The sequence below is a fragment of the Leptonychotes weddellii genome, chromosome 15 (genome assembly GCF_054177405.1).
Source record: "Leptonychotes weddellii isolate Sample4059 chromosome 15, ASM5417740v2, whole genome shotgun sequence".
Taxonomy (NCBI): Eukaryota; Metazoa; Chordata; class Mammalia; order Carnivora; family Phocidae; genus Leptonychotes; species Leptonychotes weddellii.
This window is the reverse complement of record NC_138383.1, coordinates 15,891,398-15,912,049: the sequence shown is the minus strand read 5'-3', so window position 1 is coordinate 15,912,049 and position 20,652 is coordinate 15,891,398. Positions and strand designations below refer to the sequence as shown.

The window sequence follows — 20,652 nt, the reverse complement described above, 5'->3', positions numbered from 1 at the left end:
CTTTTTGTACTCGTGTCCCGGCCCTGCTGGCATGTGGGGTGGGCATGGGTCCTCACGCACTGTACCCCTGCCCCAGAGCACTGTGCCTGGCACAGAAGAGCAGATAATAAATATTGGCTGTGAGAGACAAACGAGATGATCCAAGTGAAACGCTTGGCAGGGTGCAAATGTCAATAAATAGTAGCTATTATTGTTTGCCGAACAGACAAACGGTAGGTGGGGCGGGGGGCCCGGACCCAGAAACTGAGGTGGTTTGTGTGTGAGGAGGGAAAGGGCATGGCTGGCCCCAGGGTTCACGCTTCCTTTTCCGGAGGCCGTACCCGCCTTCCCCCGGCCCTGCAGGCCTCTCGTAGCTCCTCAGGACAAGGTGGGCACCGGGCAGGCCGCCGGACAGCCAGGCCCTGAGAGGGGCTGGGGGGCTCCTGCCAGTGCTGTCTCCCCTCCCTGCCAGAACACAGCTGCCGCGGGTTTCCTGGCCGCCTTCAGGATCTCCCCAGGCCCAGACAGAACCCTCCTGCCGCAGTTTCTTTCGCTTTGCCCGTGGGCCCATGGTGGGCTGTGCAGGGGGCCTGGAGGGGAGGCGCAGCTGAAAGGACTGCCGGCGCCCTCCCAGGAGGCCTGGTGTGAGAGCAGCCTGGACGGACCCTGAATGGGTCACTTTGCTGCCACCGCTGCCTGCCTCTCTGCGATCGTGCGTGGGGACGGTGCGGGGGAGGCGGCCAGGGCGGGGCACACACTGAGGGTGAAGAACCCGCGCACACAGCGCCCAGGGGTCGGGGAGGGCGGCGGCCGGGCCCGGAAAGCCGATGGGAATGGCCCCCGGCAGCGGCGGAGAGTGTCAGGTGGGGGTGAGGCCCGAGGCAAGGCTGGGCAGCAGGGGCGCTGTAGGCGACTGCTCCGGGACTGACACGGGGCTCGGTCCCCACGGGCTGTCCTTGAAGGCCCCGCCAGGTGCAGACCTGGAGAAGCCGAGAAGCCCCTCACCCACACTCCTCCTCCCAGCGCCAGCCGCCCGGGAAAAGCAACTCTCACCCCAGCGCATTCTCTCTCTCACACACAGCAGGTGTCGCTGTAATGAAGACCAGAACCCAAGTAAGCCCCAAACGGGACAGGCCGGGCCCGGGGGGGAGGGGGGGGAGCGGGGTGCGGGGGGGAGAGGTAATCACATTTTGCAAACTGCCCACCAGGGATCACCATACTGCACCAAGGGGTGCAGATTTCACTTCGGCCTGGGGACCGCTGAGAGGCGGAGGGTCTCACAGAGGAGTCCAGCCAAGCGGCCTCCAACCGTCCGGCTTCCAAGGCAGGACCACTGTCGCCGCCCCCAGTCCCGGGTCCGCGGCGCCAGCCGCGGGGGGTGGGGGCAGGGGCCCGCGGTCAGTGCGGCGGGAAGATGTCCGAGCAGCGCTGCAGGATGAGCTCCACCACCTGGTTCTGGAACACCATGGTCATGGGCATGCTGGTCTCCTCGGTCTCGGGCCGCAGCAGCGTGGGCCCGAACACTATGGCCACGCTCTGCACGGACATGCGGTTCTGATCCCCGTGCTCGATCACCCTGCAGCGGGGAGCGGGGTGGGGAGGGGGGCGTCAGGGCCCGGAGCTGGAGGGCGCGTGGGGGTCCGCCCGCACCCGCCTCCCCATTCCCGCGGCTCGCCGGCTCACCGCCACAGGTGCTGGAAGAGCAGCCGCAGCGTGTCGTGGTTGGGGGCCGGCAGCGAGCGCACCAGGTCCCGCACACAGCGGCGGCGCTGGGCCTGGTCCTGCAGCTCTGCGGAAGGGAAGGCAGGGTCGGCTCGGCCCGGGGAACGGAGGGGCTGAGTCCCGGTGGCGGGGGAGGGGGGAGGAGTCCGGCCGAGGGGGTGCGGGGGCGGCAGGCCGGCCCCATCCCTACCCCACCCGCCCCGCCTCCCCCGGGCGCTCACTGATGGCCGCGATGAACTGGCGGAAGTGCGAGAAGGGGAAGAGGGGCTCCGGCAGCTCTCGAAAGAAGAGCTTCAGGGCCCCGGTGATTACGTGGACGTCCTCCCAGCGCCCGTCGTCCAGGTCCAGGCGCTCATCTGCGGCAAGGGGGGCGGAAGAGGCGGTGAGCACCCCTTGGTGCCGTCAGGCCCTGGGGTGAGGGACGGGAGCCGGGCCTCACCGTGGTCCACCTTATAGCGCAGCTTCTGGATGGTGGCCAGGTTTCCACTGATGCGGTACAGGCCGTCGATGTCCAGCCCTGGGGCAGAGGGAGGCGCTGACCTCGGCTGGGCGGGACGGGCCTAAAGCTCCTGCTCGGAGTCCCACTCAGGGGCTCCCGTTCCCCCCTCCCCCCTCCCCGCGCCCCCCAACCCCAGGGGTCTCCGTCTTGGGGTCCGGGAGGGGGGCCTCCGGGCGCCGCGCCTACCCCGGGCCTCGACGGTGCGGATGCACTGCTGCACGAAGCGCGGCACGGAGCTCCTCTCGCGCTCACACAGCGCGGCGAGCGCGCAGCCGAACACCTGGTCTGGGGCAGAGGCTCGTCAGCGCCGCCCGGCCCCGAGCCCCCCCTTCCCCCTTCCCCCCTCCCCCCGCCGCGCGCTCGCACTCCCTCGGGTACCTTTGATGTAGCCCTTCTCCCGCAGCGACTGCAGCGTGGGCCGCTTCAGCAGCAACCAGCGGAGCCGGTGCCGGACCCTGCTCAGGTCGCTCTCCGAGGTGGCTGCGCCTGGGCCCGGGAGTGCGGGGCCGGGTCACTCGGTGGCGCCGGGACTGGCCGGGCTGGCCCCAGCCGGGTCGTCACCCCCCGCCTCCCCCGCGACGCCGGTTCCCAGGAGATGCCCTCCACCCACCCCCCGCGCGCACCTGCACCCGGCCGCGCCTCGTCCTCCCGCCAGCTTCCCAAGCGCTCGCTGGACCCGAAGTCCGCGCTGCTGCTCTCGCTTTCCTCCTCCCGGGGCAGGTCTGCGGACTGGAATCACGCGGCCTCAGAGAGGCAGGGCCTGGGGCCGGGCTTCTGGGACAGCGTGAGGGGCCCCGAGTGCCCTCCCAGCCGGCCCGATGACTCCCAAGCACAGTTCACGCTTCCCTTCTCCACCCCTGACCTCCTACCGCGGAACCTCAGAACGTTCACCTCCCTTGGCTGCATGGAGCCCTTCAGGTGTTGGAGACAGTCATCCTGCTCTCTCCCGCTCTTTCTTATCCTGGCCCCCCTTGCCCATATTTTCCTAGATCCTCTGCACACAATCCACTAGGTCAGCATTCCTCAATTATGTGGCTCCGAGTTCTGAACTTACAATTTCAGCTGAGGCCCCAGCACTGCCAACAACCGCATCACCGCCCTCGACCTGGATTCCTACCTCTAGTAATACAGCCAAACTCTGTACTCAGTATTGGCTCCCAGGGAATTGAGGCTCAAAAAGCCCCAGGTTGCTTCCAGGTGAAGAGCTGTCAGAGGGGGCCTGTTCCATCTCTAGTTATGCAATGAATATTTTGAACCTAAAAACAGCAGACTCTTCAATCCAAGCCTTTAAAATTTTCCCTTCTGGTTTTAGCCTGTCATTCCAGCCTGAGGCTCTTTCTCAGATTTCCTTTTCTGCCTGCCTCCCTTGAAGTGGAACATTCCTCTAGGATGTGCCCCCCACCCCGACCTGGAGAGATCTCCTGCAGGGCCAACCCCACAGGCTGGATTTGCCTACTTAAGAAAGACCATTTCTTCAGCAGCCCATCTGCCACACAGCCCTGAGTGGGGCCTGCATCTGCAGGGAGGGGCACTCACCCACACTCTGTTCTGCATAATGGCTGGCCATCCCATCCCCACCAGCCCCGGAGGCCCCAGGCTCTGCTTACCAGCTCCTGGATGCCCTCGCCAATGGCCTTGTGCCAGGTGCTGATGATGGCCTCGGAGTCATGCTGGATCAGGTACTCTGAGCCATCTCGGCTCCGCAGCTGGAGAGACAGGAGTCACTCAGTCATCTCTGGCTCCCCGGGTCGGCTCTGGGGCCAGGCCTCAGTGGTAGGGGGTGCGGGGAGGGGAGATACAGAAATGGTGGAGATGATCTGTCCTTGTCCCCAGGAACTGAGAGCACAGTCGAGCAAGGGCTTCACCCCAGGCCAAGGCATTCCGCCTCATTCAAAGCAGTAAGAGACAGTCTCTGTTACAGATGGGCAAACCCAGGCCCTCTCAAAACATAATCTGTTCCTATCTGAAGGTTTCATACAGAAGGAAAAGCTAGTTACTCAGCAATCTATCTCCCAGAACATTCATCCTGCTAGATGCACGGGCAAGCTGAGCTGTCCAAACCAGCTGTTTTGGGAGGACTATCACTGAAGTTTTCTGTGACTCTGGAGTGACGAGGAAGACCTGTTGTGAAAATCTGCTAGGCCCAAGTAACCTGGCCACGATCTAGAATGTGGGGCTGTCTCTTGAGAAAAATCCTGGAGGTGCCTGCAGGCCACCCCCTGAGTGGAGGCAGGATGGCCACCTGCCAGCCAGGAAGTGGAAGCGGGGGCTCCTCCATTTCCATTCAAGACTGTCAGCCTTTCCAACAGCTTGAGTAGCTTCCAACAGTCCCATCTGCCTTCTGGTTCTTGTCAGAAAAGACAACTGGGAAAAGGCTCCAGACCTCCTGACGAGAGCAGCTCAGGAGATCAATCTGGTTTTCCAGCCCTGCTCTGTGGATACGCTGCTTCTAGAACTGAATGAAGCTTGGTGGATCTTCAGAAAACTCTCAAGGGCCTGGCAGAACTGCTTTTTCTGAGCTGAACTGTGAGGTTATGCTTTTGGCTTTTGTCATGTTACCTGAAGCAGCTCCAAGGGTCCCTTACTAACCTAGGCTGGAGCTGTGCACTAAAAATGGCTTCAACAGATTGGGGAAAGCCCCCCCCCCACCATAAGAAGAACCACGTAACTGATCCTCCTTCTCTTTTCACTTTGGCTACCAGGAAACCTGAGCTAATTTTTTTCAGCAACAGTATAGCCCCTGTACGTCATCTGTCCCCGATGCCTCTCCACATGGACCCCTTGCTCTAACTTGTGCCTGGTCTGGCTTTTCAGTGGATTTCACCAGCTCCCCATGTGTTGTTGTTGTTGTTGTTGTGAGCTTCCTCAGAACTTCTGGGGACTGAGGTGAGGCTAAAGGTAGTTTAAAAGCAAGACAACACGTGGACAGTGGAGGGTGTGGCACCGTGAGGGACCTTGCCTGCGCCCCACCTGGTCCCAGTCTTCCTGCTAGGGGAGCCTGGGAAACTGGGGACCCAGTTTATTCACAGAAGACCCAGTTCAGTTGGAACCTGGGCTCTGACCGGCCAGAGCAGGTTTCCAACCTGTCAAAGTGAGTAGCAGGGGACAGGGAGTCTCCTGTCTGGGATGAGGGCTGTCCTTCCAGGCGTGGGTTTCGTCCCCCAGAGACCCCCTACTCCTCACCACACTCCGGGGCCAAGGACTAGTAAAAGGGAACTGCAGAATCCGTGATGCCAGAAATACCGTGGACGGATTCCCAAGGTGGACACAACTTTGGTTTTGAGCCCTGAGAATTCCGGTCCCACTCTCCCCAGGTCCCCCTTCTTGGGGCTTGCCTACTGAGGGTCTCAAGCCATCAGTAAGCCCCCTCTCCTTCTCCCAACCCCACCACTCACCTCCAGCACATTCTTCCTGCTAGATTTGTCCTTGGGGGCCCAGGAGAGAGAGGCCCCCCTCAGCTCCACTGTGTACTCAGGGGTGGAGAGCTTGGGAGGCTGCCTCTGTGGGAGAGGGGAGAAGGGTTGGGGGGAGCACAGTTAGAGGGAACCCTCAGCTCAGACAGGCCTGCCAGGGCTCCTGGCTCCAATCCACCAGGCTCCCCTGGCTTCAAGGACAGGATGGGGAAGGGTTCCTGGAACCCAGAGGTCCTGGGCTGGCTGGTCCTCTGCTGCCTGCCCACCCAGGAGAGGAAAGGAGAAAGGAGAACAGCCCTCATGCCCGGGAGCAGGCGTGCCCAGTCCCTAGTCTGCCTGCCCACCAGGCTGGAGTGGCCACCCTCAAGGACAGCTCCCCATGTCCAGGGTGGCTGGAAGTGCTTGTCGTGGGCTGAATCTGCTGTCGTCACCCCCTGCCAAGGCCCAGCTCCCCCGGCACTCATGTTCCACTGTCGCAGACCTAGCCTTTGACAAGCCAGATCAGGTAAAGAGCCATAGGAGTCAGGAGCAGATGGGGGGGGTCCCTGTCCTGGGAGTCTGGCCCTCACCAGGCCGCCTGCAGCTGAGGCCTTTGAGTCCTTGAAGAATGTCAGCACGCCACCCTCCAGCACCGTCCAGGAGGCGCTCCAGTGCTTCTTCCTAGGTGGGGGTGTGGAAGTGGGGGGTGACCAGGCTTGCATCTGGCCCTGGGCTGAGGGCCCCTTCCAGCGCCAGGAGCAGGGCACAGAGCTGAAGAACACAGCTTGGCTTGGGGCATCCAACGGTGAGCACTGGACTCCCATTTCTAATACTTGGTAGCCAAGGGACCCTGGGCAAGCCCCTATCTCTCGGTGCCTCAGGGTCCTCATGGGACCTCTTAGAAAGTTGCCATGAGGATTAACAAGAGCCTGGCATACAGAACGCGCTCAGTAAATATCAGCGTTAAGGCCCAGCGCGCCCGGGTCTGGGTGCCGCTGGGCTCTCACCGGAGCCGCCTTCCCTTGTCCGCCGTCTTGGTGCGATGGAGCACGCCGGCCTTGTCCAGAGTCTTGGTCTGAGAAAGCCGAGGGGACAGAGGAGGCAGTTAACAGGCTGGGCCACAGGGGGCAGAGGCTAGCCTCCTCCACAGCCAGCAACTCCTTACAGGCTGGGCCCGAGTCACCACCGAACCCTCTTTGCTGCTGGCGCTGGTGGGGTCCCTGCCCTCATGCCAGCCAGCAGGACAGATCTCCTCCCAGCTCCCAGCCTCCCCCAGCCCTGGGCCGGGATGACCCAGACCCAGGTTCTTTCAGCCCAGGCTCATGCTGGGGCCTGTGGGGGAGACATGCCCGGCCCCGGCCTAGCCCCCTCAACCTTCAGGAAGCCCCTATTTCTTCTGTGGGGGCCCTGCCGGGGCCTACATGCTCCTTCCCTTACCTTCTCCTCAAGTGGGCTGGCCTGGGCTGGTGTCTCACTGTCCTGGCTGGATTTGTGAATGCTTCGAGGGGCAGGGACAGGAACCTGAGGAGAAAGACACGGTCATACATAATCCCGTCCCCTCTCCCCAAGACTCTCCCTTTCCCAGTGGGTTACCTGGGGCAGCTCCCACTGAACTGAGGCGTCATCTGGGTTGTAGAAGTAGGGCTTCCCGTGTTGGTCCTCCAACCTCACCCACTGTGGGGAGAGGGATGGTCAGGGCTCCCAGCCCACCTCAGTGGACGGCAGGCAAAGTTCCCCTTTGACCAGAACCCAATATAACCCCAAGGAGTTTGGAGGGTCAGGCGCGGGCAAGGGGGTGTCTTGGAGCCCACCCAGGAGCTGGTTTATGGTGTGAAGGTGAGCTACTGGTGAGGAAGAGTTGGAGGAATGACCGGGGGGGGGGGGGAGGGGGGGCTGTCCGGGCACATGTGCCCGCTGCCTGTACCTGCTCTTGGGTGAAGTGGTTGGTGTAGAGCGTCTGCCCGTCGGGGCTCACTTGGCAAGACCAGCCGGGGGGCGCGGCCAAAGGCGAGGTGGACCGAGGCTCACTGAAAGAGCCCACCGGGGAATAGTCCTCCTCCGGGTAACCGGTCAGCGACTCGGGGTAATCCGTCTCAGGGGTAGGGGGCTGCAGGGAGCAGAAGACTGAGTCAGAGCGTCTCAGAGCCAGTACGCACCCTTGGCCCCGCCCTTTTAGACCAGGCCTCGCCCCCACGAGCAGTCTGGGGGCTGTGGGGAGCAGGAGGCGGGGTCTGAGGCCTCAGAGCCGCCCCGCCCCGCCCCCCCGGCCAGGCCCCGCCCCTCTCCCTCCTTCCCGGGGGGCTGCGGGGGGCAGGAGGCGGGGTCTGAGACCCTCGGGGCGCCACCCCGCCCACCCCGGGCCAGGCCCCGCCCCCTCACCCTCAGCTCCCGGGGGCTGAGCGGGCTCAGGCCCGGCTGCATCTCCAGCTCGTCCTCGGGCTCGTCCTCGGGCTCGTCCTCCCAGACGGCCTCGCCCGTCAGCGGGTTGTAGAAGAACACCCTGCGGCTCTCCTCATCCCAATACTGACCCCAGTCGGTCTCGAGGCTCTCGCGGCTGCCCACCGAGGCCGGGGAGGTGGCCGGGCTGGCGGCGCCCTCAGCAGCCTCGAAGGGCGACTCCCACGTGGTCACGCCCGTGTCTGGGTTGTAGTAGTAGGGACGCCCGCTGCCCGCGTCCGTGTGCGTCTCCCACGCCGGGGGCCGGGGGGGCGCGCTGGCGCCCGGCGAAGGGACCGAAGGCTGCCGCTCTACGTTCTCGTACACGGGCTCCTCCGGGGGGTCGTCCACCTGTGGGAGGAGGAAGGAGACGTGACCTTCAGGGCAGCTCCGGGGTCACACAGTCCCGACTCGGCCACTTGACTTGCCTTCTGGGTGACCTTTGGCAAGTTAGGGTACCCCCGGCTTCAGTTCCGCCGGCTGCACAATGGCTGTCCTGCCCGCTCCAGAAATTGTAGTGAAGAGAGAATGAGCAAATATTCTTGAAAGTGCATTGCCAAGTATGAAATGACCCAGATGCACAGGGCAGTTACATTAATTATTTATTAACAATAATAAAATATCTATAACTGAGTTCTCCCAGCTGTGCACTGACTCTGCACTCCAGGGGGCGAATCAGAGGCTGGGCGGGAATAGAGAAATGGCCTGGGCCCCATTCCTTTTCCTCCCCCTGCAGGTCACACGGGGGCAGGGCCCTGCAGCACTCTGCAGCCCCACCCCTCCTTCCTTCCTGGCCCTTGAAAGCTCTGGGACTGGAATCAGTACTACCTCTGGATCTGGGACTGAAACTTCCTGAACTTGGGTTTTGCAGGCCTGAGAATCAACTGCAGAGAAAGGAAAGAGAGAGGAGAGCCAGATGGGAGGGAGGAAGGAGGAGCAAGGAAAGATGAGGCCCTCTTGCTGTCCAAAGGAAAGCAGGGGGGCGCTGGAGGGTTCAGTCACACAGAACATGAGTCTGGTCATACTCAACACTCCACTGCTCCCTGCCACCTGCCGGGCAAAGTCTACAGGGCACCAGGGCACCAGAGGCGTCTGTCACCTGCCTGTCTTCCACCTTATTTCCTGTCATTCCTGACCCCTTGCCTTGAACTTTAAGCTCTAGTAGCAGGGAGTTGGCTGGAGGCCCCACCCTCTGGGCTGTGTCTTGGGCCTCAGCCCATCCCCACCCCTTTTTCACCTGGCCAACTCCACTTCCTTCTTTAGGACTCAGCTCAGGTGTCAGGTTCAAGGCCTTTCCCCGAGATTCCTCTAGTGCGCCTACTACGGCCTAGCACCCTCAGCCTGCCACAGGGATAGATAACTACACTATCAAACCCCAGCCAGCAGAACAGCACCAGAAGATTAATATTGTTTTTTCTTTTCTTTTCTTTTTTTTTTAAAGATTTTATTTATTTATTTATTTGAGAGAGAGAGCAAGCAAGTGAGAGAGAGCACGGGGTGAGGGGCAGAGGGAGAAGCAGACTCCCCGCTGAGCAGGGAGCCTGATGCAATGGGCGGGGAGGGCCTCCATCCCTGGACCCCAAGATCACGACCTGAGCCGAAGGCAGGTGCTTAACAGACTGAGCCACCCAGGCGCCCCAGATTAATTCTGTTTCTTTTTTTTTTTTTTAAGATTTATTTACTTGACACAGGGGGAGAGAGAGAGAGAGAGAGAGCATAAGCAGGGGGAGGGGCAGGCAGAGGGAGAGGGAGAAGCAGGCTCCCCGCTGAGCAGAGAGCCTGACCCAACCTTGGGATCATGACCTGAGCCAAAGGCAGATGCTTAACCAGGCAGACGCTTAACTGACTGAGCCACCCTGGCGCCCCAATACTGTTTCTAAGAATATATAATGCGACGTGGGAAATGCAGATTTCAACACAGTGAACAGCATATAGTTCCAATTATGTGTTTTTAGAAACCCCCCAAAATGCTAACAGAGGTTATCTCTGGGCAGTGTGATTATAGGGATTGGGTTTGTTTTTATTTATTTTTTTCTTTAAACCTTTCTCAAAATTTTGTATAATAACCACCCCCGCCCCCCCTTTTTTAATCACAGAAGTCCCTCTGTTGCTCTGATGCCTTCGCTAAGTGGTAAGCTCCCCAAGAGGGGAAGCGAGTCCTGTCAAGGTGGCCTCTCCCCGGTCTTAGGTAGGCGCCCAAAACCACATTCATGTGTCCCACAAAGATTCACCTGTCCAGTGCAGGCTCTGTTCTAGGCACTGGGAATGCAGTTAGTGAACAAAGGGACCCAAATCCCCACTGGGCAGCGTGTGTAAACGGTCGGGGAGCGGGGGTGGGGGGGATGAGTGAAATGCACGCACGTCCATGATAATTACTGCTAGCAAGGAGACAAACTCTCAGACAAGCAGCGTATTCTAGACCAACCGGAGGGCAGGTCCCAGACCTGGGGGGGACCAGGAAGAGCTGGGTACACCAGTTCCTCACTCCCCTCCCTCCCCCCACAAGCTCTTGTGTGGCTGAGGCAGGACCCTCCACCCCACTTCTTTCTCTCTGCCGGCTGCAGCCCCCTGAGCATCCTGGATCCCACCCACGCCAGCTCGTGGACCCTCCCCCAAACACAAAAGCCGTCTTCCCATCTCTGGACCTTTGCTCCAGGGGTCCCTCAGCCTGGAAACCCCCCGCTCTCATTACCTGCCTACCCAGACCCCACTCCTCTGCAGCTCCACTCCAAGCCTCCTGGGAGAGACCTTCTCCCTCAGGAGAGACGCCTAGCCTGCTGTCACTCTCTTCATCCCCCGCGAGGGTCCGGCAGCGTTCTGCCCTGCTGGCCTGTTGGTTGTCCGTCCCTCTGCCTACCTCCTCTGACCCCAAAGGCAGGGGTTTTTTGAGGGCTGGACCCAGGATGACATAACTGACCCCGGTCGCCCTCCAGCAGGTGGCCCAATGCCCTGAAGCAGGCAGCAGGTCCACCAAAGGGACTTACTGCCTGAGTACGCAAGCCAACTCCAGGCCACACTTCAGCAACAACCAACACGCGCACACCCACTACAGGAGAGATTGAAGTTAGCTTTGAACGAGGGCTTCCTGGGAATGAGGTTCAGCACGGGAGCCAGGAGACTCCTTGGGAGGATGGGATGGAGGCAGTGGGCAGAGGAAGGTAGATGACCAAAAACACCTCCTGCCCACCCCAGCTAGACCCACTGAGGCAGTGGCCTTCCCATCCCTGCGACAGAGGCTGGAAGGTCATATGCGGGGCGGGGGGGTGGATGAGCTAAGGAAGGAGCCAGGCTGTTCAGAGTGGAGATTTCCACCTGCAGGCTGCTGGTCTTGGCTAGGAGTCCACGGGCAGTCCCAGGCTGGTCAAGCTGAGGGGGATCTTGCACAAGGAACACCCCTCGAGGATATACAGCAGATCTAGGAGGTAGATGCTTAGGCTCCCCGGCATGGGAGGGTCGCATTGTGGGGCTCCAGACTGCAGATTAGAGGCCAAATGGGGGCAGGGCAGGGCCCCCTGGAAGGAAGCCCATTCTAAGGATTGGGGCTGCCCTAGAGACACAGGCTGCTTCGGGAGGTAGTCAGGGGCTTTCCCTGGGGGTGAGCAGGCAGGGTCCACCCCTGTTAGCGACACTGCAGCCCTGTGCGGGGAGCTGGACCGCAGCAGCCCTGAGGCCCCTTCAAACTCTAGAACCCTCTGTAGGGCCCCCACAGTGCTAAGATAGAGGCGCTTTCCTCTCCTAGCAGAGCCAGGATCAGACTGGAAGCCAGGTGGGACCAGCACCCCCCCCCACCCCGTGCCTTTTGGCCTCCAAGGGGAAGCTCGCCCAAGTTAGAGCAGGGCCTGCTACCCCAGCCCACAACTCCTGGGCGCCCAGACAACACCCGTCACAGCCCATCAACAAGGCCCTGATGAGGGCACCAGTAGCTCTTGAGGCCCAGACCCCAATCACTACAGCGACACGGGGAACACCAACCAGTAGGAAAGGGGAAGTGGTCCCCCACCTCAGGCCAGAGGACAGAGCCTAGAGGGGCTCTGGCTCTCACCACACCAGCTGCCCGGCCCCCCAGCACTCCCCTCATCTCCAGTTCCCTCCCCTTGTCCACAAGCAGGTGGCCGGCCTGCCTCTCTTCCCCCAAGCTGATCACCATCTCTCAGCGTCCCTCTGCAGCACCCCCACAGATATGCCTATCTGGCCTTGGAAAAGGAACGAGGAAAGAAGGGAGGGGTCCCCCAAGTTTGGGAGATGTCCTGCTCCAAAACCCAGCTCACCCAGCTCCTGAGAGGGCCAGAGGATGGAGGCCCGCTGGGGGCCCCTTGACGCAGAGGCCCTCAGCCATCCCCATCAGAGGCTGAGCTTGCCCCCAAATGCGAAGGTCCCCCACCTGTGCCTGCAGGGCCCGACTCCGCCTCTTGGTCAACTTGGCAATCATGTCCACCATCCTGTCCCCTCGGAGCTGCTGGGACGGAGCCCTGGGAAGGTTTCAGGGCTGGAGCCAAGGGGCACAACCCCAGGGCTGGCCCAGGGCAACCGGGGAACAAGAAGTTGCTTTGAGATGGCGGGAGGCTGAGCCTCCAGCCCATTTCCTGTCGGGGCTGCGGAAGTGCTGCCTGAGACAGAGGTTGCCCGATATAGGGTGGAGTGGGGTGAAGTGGGGGTGTCTCAGGTCAGGGGTATTTTTATGTGTCGCGGGAAGCACTGGCCTGATCCCCGGCAAGTTCTGAGTCCCAGGCCTAGCCACAGCTGGGGAGCAGGACAGGACGGCACTGGGACCGTGGGTGCGGGAGGGGGAGGCCATGGGAGGGGGCGGAGGGGGCAGCTGGGTGCGGGGGCCTGGGCTCGCCTAGACAGGACACGGAGTGGCCCTCAATTCCCCCAGAGCCCCAGGGAGGATGTGATGGGGAAGAGGAAGCCGGGGTGTGTGTTGCAGGGGGGAATGTCTTAGAGAGGAAGGGGCCTGGGCAGCTGTGGCATCAGAGGAAGCCAGGGTCCGGAGTCCTCCAGCCACACAGCCGACAGGAGGGATTTTGACCAAGCCACAGTCTACTCGCCTGACTGCCTGAGCCCACCTCCTCCGGCCTGGGTCACCAAGATGCATGCACGCACTCCGGCTGCTTGTCCACTTACACGCCCCCACTCTCAGGGGACAGCGACTAGTTCCTCCACAGCCCTATGACCGAGAGCTTCCCCTCTCTTCACCCTCTCATCAGGTGGGGGGTTCAAACCCCAGCCAGAAACAACGGGCACAGAGCATCCTGGGTGAGACGCTGCTGCCCCCCCTCCAAGCCCTTGGGGGCCACCCTGTCCTGCTAACACCCTCACAGGTGCTTCCTCCCCAGCTCCAGAGGCCGCGCGGCACCCTGCCACCCGCCCACCCACTGCCCATGGCTCTCCCACAAAGGCTGCCCAGCTCCTCCTTCAGGCTCTGAGCCCCGCTTTCCACCCCGGGCCCCAGACCCCTCGTCTCCTGCTCTTCCGTTTCAGTAACCCTCCTGTCCCCAGCCCTGGCCCGACTTTCTCCCCTGCCCATGTCCCCCAGGCCGCTCCTTCCCTGCACCCACTGTGGCCTCAGGACAGGGACCCCTGGCGTAGGCGGGTGTAGACTGGGAGCGTGGGACATTCGGGCAGGCCACATCAGCGCAAGCCAGAGACTTAGGCCCTACTCTGCCCTCAAAGCTCTAGTAGCCTGCCATCCCTTGTGGGACGCAGAAGCCCGGAACACCAGGGGCAGAGAGGCCTACGGTCCTCCCACTTGTCACACACATGACGCATCCCACTGCCCCCGCCCTGAGGGACATGAGCCACACACACAATAGGTCACCAGGAGAGATGGAGCCAGGCGCAGGAGATGGGCAGAGCCTCTGTGAATGCTGGCAGCAGGGAGGAGCCGGGGCGGGGAAGTGGAGAGAGGAGGCAAGTGTGGGAACCTGAGCCCTTAGCACTGCCCTGCTGTAGAATTAGGAAGCAGGGTCTCCCCGTGGCAGGAACCAAGAGTGACAGTACGGGAGACCGGGACCCCAGAAAAGGCAACCCACAGGCTGCTTTTCCCCAGGAAGAAGCCTGGCCCCCATGCCCGGGGGCTCCCGGAGCGTTCTGGCCCCACACTCCGGGGACGTAGCAAAACCCACACAGCTCTGGCCTGCTTTTCTTCGTCAAGGAGGTTGGCTCTTCAGGCCTCCAGTCTAGGCCTCCCCTCCCCGGGGAGAGGAGGTGTGAGCATAGCAGCTCCCCAGTGGGGTCCTCCTCCGCCAGCCACACCCTCCCGCCTCGCCTGGCCTCTGGAGGCACATGGTGGAGGAGGGGACAGAACAAGCCAGCTGCACATGGGCCACCTCTCCAGCCCTCTGTCTTCACCCCTTCTCCCCAAAACCCTCACAAGCAGGTGCAACCAGAAAACCCTATCAGCTCTCAGGGGCCAGAGGCAAAAGAAATGCCTGCAAACCAGTGACTGGAGCCCAGAGACTGGCTCAGGGGGCTGTGGAGGGGGCGAGACCTCCTTTGCTGACTCCGTGCCAGCCAGGCTGGGTGGAGGGAGAGTGGAGAATAAATTGTGATCTTTGCCTCACGGAGCTTAGCGCAGTGCACAGGGCTGGCATCCTTCCCTCCCTCCAGAACAGAGTCTGGGCCTCACTGTATTCACCCTTAGCCCTGAGCGACGAGTCCACCGGTGTGCAGTGGGGAAGCTGGGGGTCACCCTGCAGGGTCCACAAGCCTCAGAATGGTGGGGAACCATACCTGGAGCTGCCCCCCCCCCCGAGAGTCTGGTGTAACTGGTTTGGGCTGGGGCTCAGACATGTACTAAGGTGAGGCTCCGTGTAATCTTACTGCTTGCCCTGCGGCCTCCGAGTCCCAATACAATAGCCCAAGGGGAGGTTCTTCTCTGGGGTTTGGAGCAGAAGCAGCATCATTGGATTAAAAGGAAAAAAAGAATGAAGCAGGATTCAGAGACATGGCGTCTCGTGTAGATTATGCCTTAGCTTCTCTCTGGGCAGCCCCTTGAATCTCTGGGCCTCTCCTTCTTTGTCCCTAGAATGGGCTGTCATTCTGTCCCCGCTCACAGGGCTGGCTCCTATGAAAGCGTCAAGCAGGCCCCTGAGTTCTCTGCCCTGCACCAGGGGACATGGGGAAGAAGGGAGGGCTGCACTTCTGCTTTTCTGCTTCTGGGTTTCGATTGAGTGCCCTTGGCTCTGGACTCTGCCCCTAGCCTCTTGGTGACCTAATGGGACTGTGTGCTTGGCCTGTTCCTCCAGGGCAGGCGGGGTCTGGGGCGGAGCCCCTTTGCCACTTGCACGCCCTGTGCTCTGGATACGGCTGGCAGCCCCCCAGGAGGTTGCGGGCTGCTGGGCCAGGAGGAATCAGAAACGGTCTGCCCAGGAAGCTCGTGGCCAGGCTGTATCGTGAGCCAACCCAGGGAGGAAAATGCGACAGGGGCCCATCCTGTCAAATGTAACTGCACGTGCACCCACCATTCCTCCTTCCTTCCCCAGTGGAGGGGCCAGATTCCCCTGTCCAAGGTGACCTCCCCAGTCTGGGCCCCTGGGGATCCCATGCCTCCTGCTTGCTCAGAAGCTGCCTCTTTTCAAATCTCTAACCCCTCCCACCTGACTGCCTTTGGCCCTTTGGCATTTCAACACACTCGAGGTCTCTCCATCTTATTTTACTTTTTTTAAAAAAGATTTTGTTTATTTATTTGACAGAGAGAGAGATAGCGAGAGAGCAAGCACAAGCAGGGGGAGCGGCAGGCAGAGGGAGAGGGGGATGCAGGCTCCCCGCTGAGCAGGGAGCCCGACGCGGGGCTCAATCCCAGGACCCCGGGACCGTGACCTGAGCCGAAGGCAGACTCTTAGCCGACTGAGCCACCCGGGCACCCCGAGGTCTCTCCATCTTAAAAAGCAAAAGTGGGCCCGTGGACCCAGCTCTGCCTGCCTCCTTCTCAGAGCCCACTTCTGGAAGGCAGGAGCGTACCCACCATCCTGCTGTCCACTCACCCCGACGTCCAGCCCACAGCTTGCGTGTCCTATGACTTCCTTGATGACAAATGCGGTCTTTGTCGGGTCTGACTCCCCTCTGGCACTTAGTCCTTCCAACTCTCTCCCTCCTCATCCTCTGGTGCCTGCTCGGCTTTGGGCCCATGCTCCTCTTCCTTGGCCTGTGTCCTTGACGCCTGGCCTCACCTTTGCTTCTCACTCAACTGTCCTGGGGAAGCGCAACCGGCTCTGTTAGGTTAACGACCCGCCAGTCCATCTCCAGGAGCATGCACCCAGCTGTTGCCCTGGGTGTCCTTGGTACGCCTCCAAAGCTGCATATCCCAAATCACGGGCACCTTCCTCCTCCTTCCCGTCTTGGCATCGTCTTGGCTGTTCAAGCAGAGACCTAGAGTCACTGAGCTCGGTGACCTGACCTGCCTAAGCCTTTCAGACCTGTCAGTCCGCAGGTGACACAGGTATTAGGGGGACATGGGAACACCACCACAAGGAAGCAAACAGTCAAATCCAGAATAGACATCCTATGGGGCAACTGGTCTGGTCTCTGTCAGGGCAGGATGAGAAGGAGGGGACCATCAAGAGAGATTGAGGAGACAGTCAAATGAAATGCATGGTTCTTGAGTTGATTTTGGTTCAAACAAACTGGTTGGGAGAGATCTGTTTTAGGACAATGAGGGACATTTGACGATGGCCTGGGTCTGAGATGCTATTAAGGAACTAAGGTGAATTTTTTTAGATATAATAATGGTTAGGGCGCCTGGGTGGCTCAGTTGCTTAAGCGACTGCCTTCGGCTCAGGTCATGATCCTGGAGTCCCGGGATCTAGTCCCGCATCGGGCTCCCTGCTCGGCGGGGAGTCTGCTTCTCCCTCTCCTGCTCCCCCCTCTTGTGCTCTCTCTCTCACTCTCTCTCTCAAATAAATAAATAAAATCTTTAAAAAAAATAATAATGGTTATAGTATTCTGATTATGGAGAAAAACATTTTTAAGACATATATGCTGAATTTTTTAGGGATGAGAAATGATAAAGTCTGGAATTTATTATTTCTTGGCAAAAAAAAAAAAGAACAAACTTGGCAAGCAGTAATTGTTAAATCTAAGTAATAGGTATAATTATATTCATTTTAATATTCTTTTTGCTTCTTTGTATGTTTGAAAACCTTCATAATAAAAAGGGAAAAAACCTCCCTTAAACTTTCTTACTATTCTGCATTCTCTGTGTTACTACTCTATGAGGTGTTCATTGTTTCTTATCCAGAAAGACTGGCCCTTCCTGCTCTCTCCCCTACCCCTGGTAGTAATTTCTCTCCCTTTATGATGCGGCTCTGGTGCTAGGAATTCTGGAAATACAGCAGCTTATACATGTCCTGCTTCTTCTCTTCTCCCCACTGCTACCCTCTGTGAAGGGACTGTGCCAGCCGGTGGGCAGGGCTGGCTGGCCCGGGTGGACTGCCTGAGACAGAAGCTGGAACCCAGGGGGATCCCAGGGCAGACCAAGCCTACCATAGGACCCTAGGGGGAAGGCAGGGTGACCCCGAGGAGCTGACGGGGAGCCAAACAGGTGGGCTTAGCACTCTCTGCCCCTAAGACAGGGAGCAGGGAGAATTCCTGATGGTGTCTTCGCAGGGGTCTGCCCAGCAAGCCCCACAGACCCACTGGCAGAGACCACCATTCCTCTGCTCCAGGACCCCATCAGGTGGGGGTACTCCAACAGCTCAGTCCTGGCCCCAGCGAGCAAAGACACATACACCCCGCTCCTCTGACAAGCCAGTGGATGGAGAGAGTTGGAGCAAACAGAACCACCAGGCGGGGGGCAGTCAGACCTTAACACAGCAGGGTCTGGACACGCTACAGACCACTCACAAGTCAGGGGGAGAACAGGAGCTTGTCAGTGAAAGGTGACAGGACAGCTGGATGGCCATCCAGAAAAAATAATTAAAGGTGTGTCTCCATCTTACTCTGTCCACTCAGATATACCCCCTAAAGGATCAAAGATTTAGATGTAAAAAGTGAAACCCAGGAAAATACTCAAAGAGGAAAACATGAGGAGCAAAATTTTAGATTTAAAAAAGACCTTGGTAACAGAGGCTCTAAATCTAAAAGCCATAAAATAAGTGATTTCTACATTTGACCACATAAATGTATCCAAAGTGATTTGTGTGGCCAAAACATGACATTCGCGAAGTCAGAAGACAAACTTGGGGAGATTACAACTCACGCAGGAGATAGAAGGCTATTTTCCCTTGAATGGCAAAACCTTCTAATAACCGGTAAGTAAAAGACCAATAACTCAATAGAAAAATGAACACAGGCTATAAATAGACCGTTGACACAAAAAAGGAAAACAAACAGTCCTTGAATCTATGAAAAGATGCTCACTTTCACTGAAAAGAGAAATGCAAATTCAAGCTCTCTTAAGAGCATGTATTTTACTATTGGATCGGCAGAAAACATCTTGCCGACACTTGGTTGGCAAGGCTGTGGGGAGTCACACACTCACATCTGTGTTGGTGGGAATGTAAATCGGTGTGAGCCCCACGGACAGGGACAGCAATTTGGCAAAATCTAACAAATACCTATCGTTTACCCTTCCACCCAGCGATCTTACTTCTGGGATCTATCCTTGATTTACCTGCATTTGCGTGAAAGATTATTTAAAAATAATCTTAAAATTAAAATAATCTTAAAAAAGATTATTTATTATAGCCTTGTCTGCAACAGCAGAGGTCGGGAAACAGTCCAAGGGCACATCAACAGCAGAATTTATGATACATCCCTACAATGAAAACCCATGTAGTGATAAGGAAGGAGACTGATACTCTCTATGCACAATCTCCAAGATACATGATTAAATCAAAAAGGCAAAAAATAAGCAAGATATAGGATTGTGTGTACTGCAGCCTACCTTTATGTAAGAGAGACAGAAAATCAAGTAATCAAGTGTGTTTTCATACAAGGCTGTTCTCCCTCTCCCACTCCCCCTGCTTGTGTTCCCTCTCTCTCTGTCTCTCTCTCTCTGTCAAATAAATAAATAAAATCTTAAAAAAAAAACCACAAAGAAACTCTGGGAGAATAGAAAAAGAATGAATGAAAGTGGTGACTTTCTGATGTTCTCCTCATGGAGAACAGGGCACAGAAGCAGGGGTATGTGTGGGAATTTTACTATATACTTCTTAATGTTGCTTTGATTTTTAAAAACCATGAAAGTACATTATCTAATTTTTTTTATAGGTTTCCTTTATTTATTTGTCAGAGAGCGAGAGAGCGCGCACGTGCACACACAAGCAGGCGGGAGCAGCAGGCTTCCCGCTGAGCAGGGAGCCCGATGCGGGGCTCGATCCCAGGACCCTGAGATCATGACCTGAGCTGAAGGCAAACACCCAACCGACTGAGCCACCCAGGCGCCCCACATTATCTCATTAAAAAAAAATCTTGATATTAGCCAGATAGAGGGGCTGGAAAACACAGTGACAACTCGAAGAACAACAAAAAAGAATTCTTAAGGAGATTCAAGTAAAGCACAAAAGAAAAAAAAGACTACTTTAGAACTTAAAATATATCATTGCACTACTCATTGAAGGTGAGGATGGATAGTCACTCTCCAGACTCAGATTTGTGGCCTGGAAGATAAAGCAAGAGAAATCTCTCAGAACAAACGCACACAGAGATAAGAAATAAAGGGGGCAAAGCTACAAAACTGGAGAAGTCTGTCAAGAGAGCCAACGTGTAAATGAAAGAAAAAGTCAAAGACACAATAATCATGCAACACACAGATTTCTCTAAGCTGAAAAAAGAAATGACCCAAGGCTATCTAGAGACTGATGGGGTTCTGTGAGTTCCGGGGGGGGGCTAAGAAAAAGAATCCCCATCTCTGCACATCCCAGGGCAAGTTTGACTAGGAACCCCAGGGACAAGCAGAAGCCATGAATGAAATGCAAAGTGTCGCAGGACAACAGAGTGACAGGCAAAGAAAAGAATCAGTAGCACCCTGATAGGAGGGGAAGGCAAACCACAGGAAAACCAATAAATGTAAAGTAAACCATTAGGAACAAAATCAAGTACGCTGTACCCGTCATTAAACAAAATTGGAAAAGAGTGCATTATCCCATCAGAAGACGAGTCGTCTTGGGTTTCAAAATTCAGCGGTATGATATAGATAGATAGATATAAGAAAGACACTTAAAAACATGATAATGGGGCGCCTGGGTGGCTCAGTTGGTTGAGCAACTGCCTTCGGCTCAGGTCATGATCCTGGAGTCCCAGGATGGAGTCCCGCATCGGGCTCCCTGCTTGGCAGGGAGTCTGCTTCTCCCTCTGACCCTCCCCCCTCTCATGCTCTCTATCTCATTCTCTCTCTCAAATAAATAAAGTCTTTAAAAAAAAATTAAAAAAAAATAAAAACATGATAATGTTGAAACTTAAAGGATGCTGAGAGATATCGGCGAGTGTAAAAAATAAAATCGAATAAAATAGAAAGAGTGGCCAGGTTCATAACGGCAAGGTGGAGTTTCGGGTTGAAAGCACCCCGCGGGATAAAGAGGGACACCAGGTAATGATACGAAGGACAGTCTGCCAAAATCGGTGCGCTCCCAGCAGCGTTCTAGCTAAACACAAAAAGCGAAACCTACTAAAAGTACAAGAAGA

The 20,652-nt window shown here is 57.7% G+C and overlaps 1 protein-coding gene across 4 annotated transcripts in view; it reads right to left on the bottom strand.

The window, feature by feature from the left end:
• Window positions 1-1,131: 1,131 nt before the first annotated feature.
• ARHGAP27 (Rho GTPase activating protein 27) overlaps window positions 1,132-20,652 on the bottom strand; it is a 29,338-nt gene continuing 9,817 nt past the window's right edge. For 2 of the 4 annotated variants that reach the window (XM_081804807.1, XM_081804806.1), the window contains 15 exons: window positions 7,972-8,379; window positions 7,517-7,699; window positions 7,186-7,266; window positions 7,030-7,113; window positions 6,600-6,667; window positions 6,183-6,273; window positions 5,596-5,700; window positions 3,808-3,906; window positions 2,824-2,929; window positions 2,579-2,686; window positions 2,387-2,485; window positions 2,141-2,218; window positions 1,923-2,057; window positions 1,663-1,768; window positions 1,132-1,555 (listed from right to left, as the gene is read on the bottom strand). In XM_081804807.1, the coding sequence (XP_081660933.1) occupies window positions 1,378-1,555; window positions 1,663-1,768; window positions 1,923-2,057; window positions 2,141-2,218; window positions 2,387-2,485; window positions 2,579-2,686; window positions 2,824-2,929; window positions 3,808-3,906; window positions 5,596-5,700; window positions 6,183-6,273; window positions 6,600-6,667; window positions 7,030-7,113; window positions 7,186-7,266; window positions 7,517-7,699; window positions 7,972-8,379 (1,929 nt within the window). In that variant the 3' untranslated portion in view covers window positions 1,132-1,377. Of the gene's footprint in view, window positions 1,556-1,662; window positions 1,769-1,922; window positions 2,058-2,140; window positions 2,219-2,386; window positions 2,486-2,578; window positions 2,687-2,823; window positions 2,930-3,807; window positions 3,907-5,595; window positions 5,701-6,182; window positions 6,274-6,599; window positions 6,668-7,029; window positions 7,114-7,185; window positions 7,267-7,516; window positions 7,700-7,971; window positions 8,380-12,409; window positions 12,749-20,652 lie in introns of those variants that run through there. The other 2 variants (XM_031030775.2, XM_081804808.1) reach the window with 2 other exon arrangements.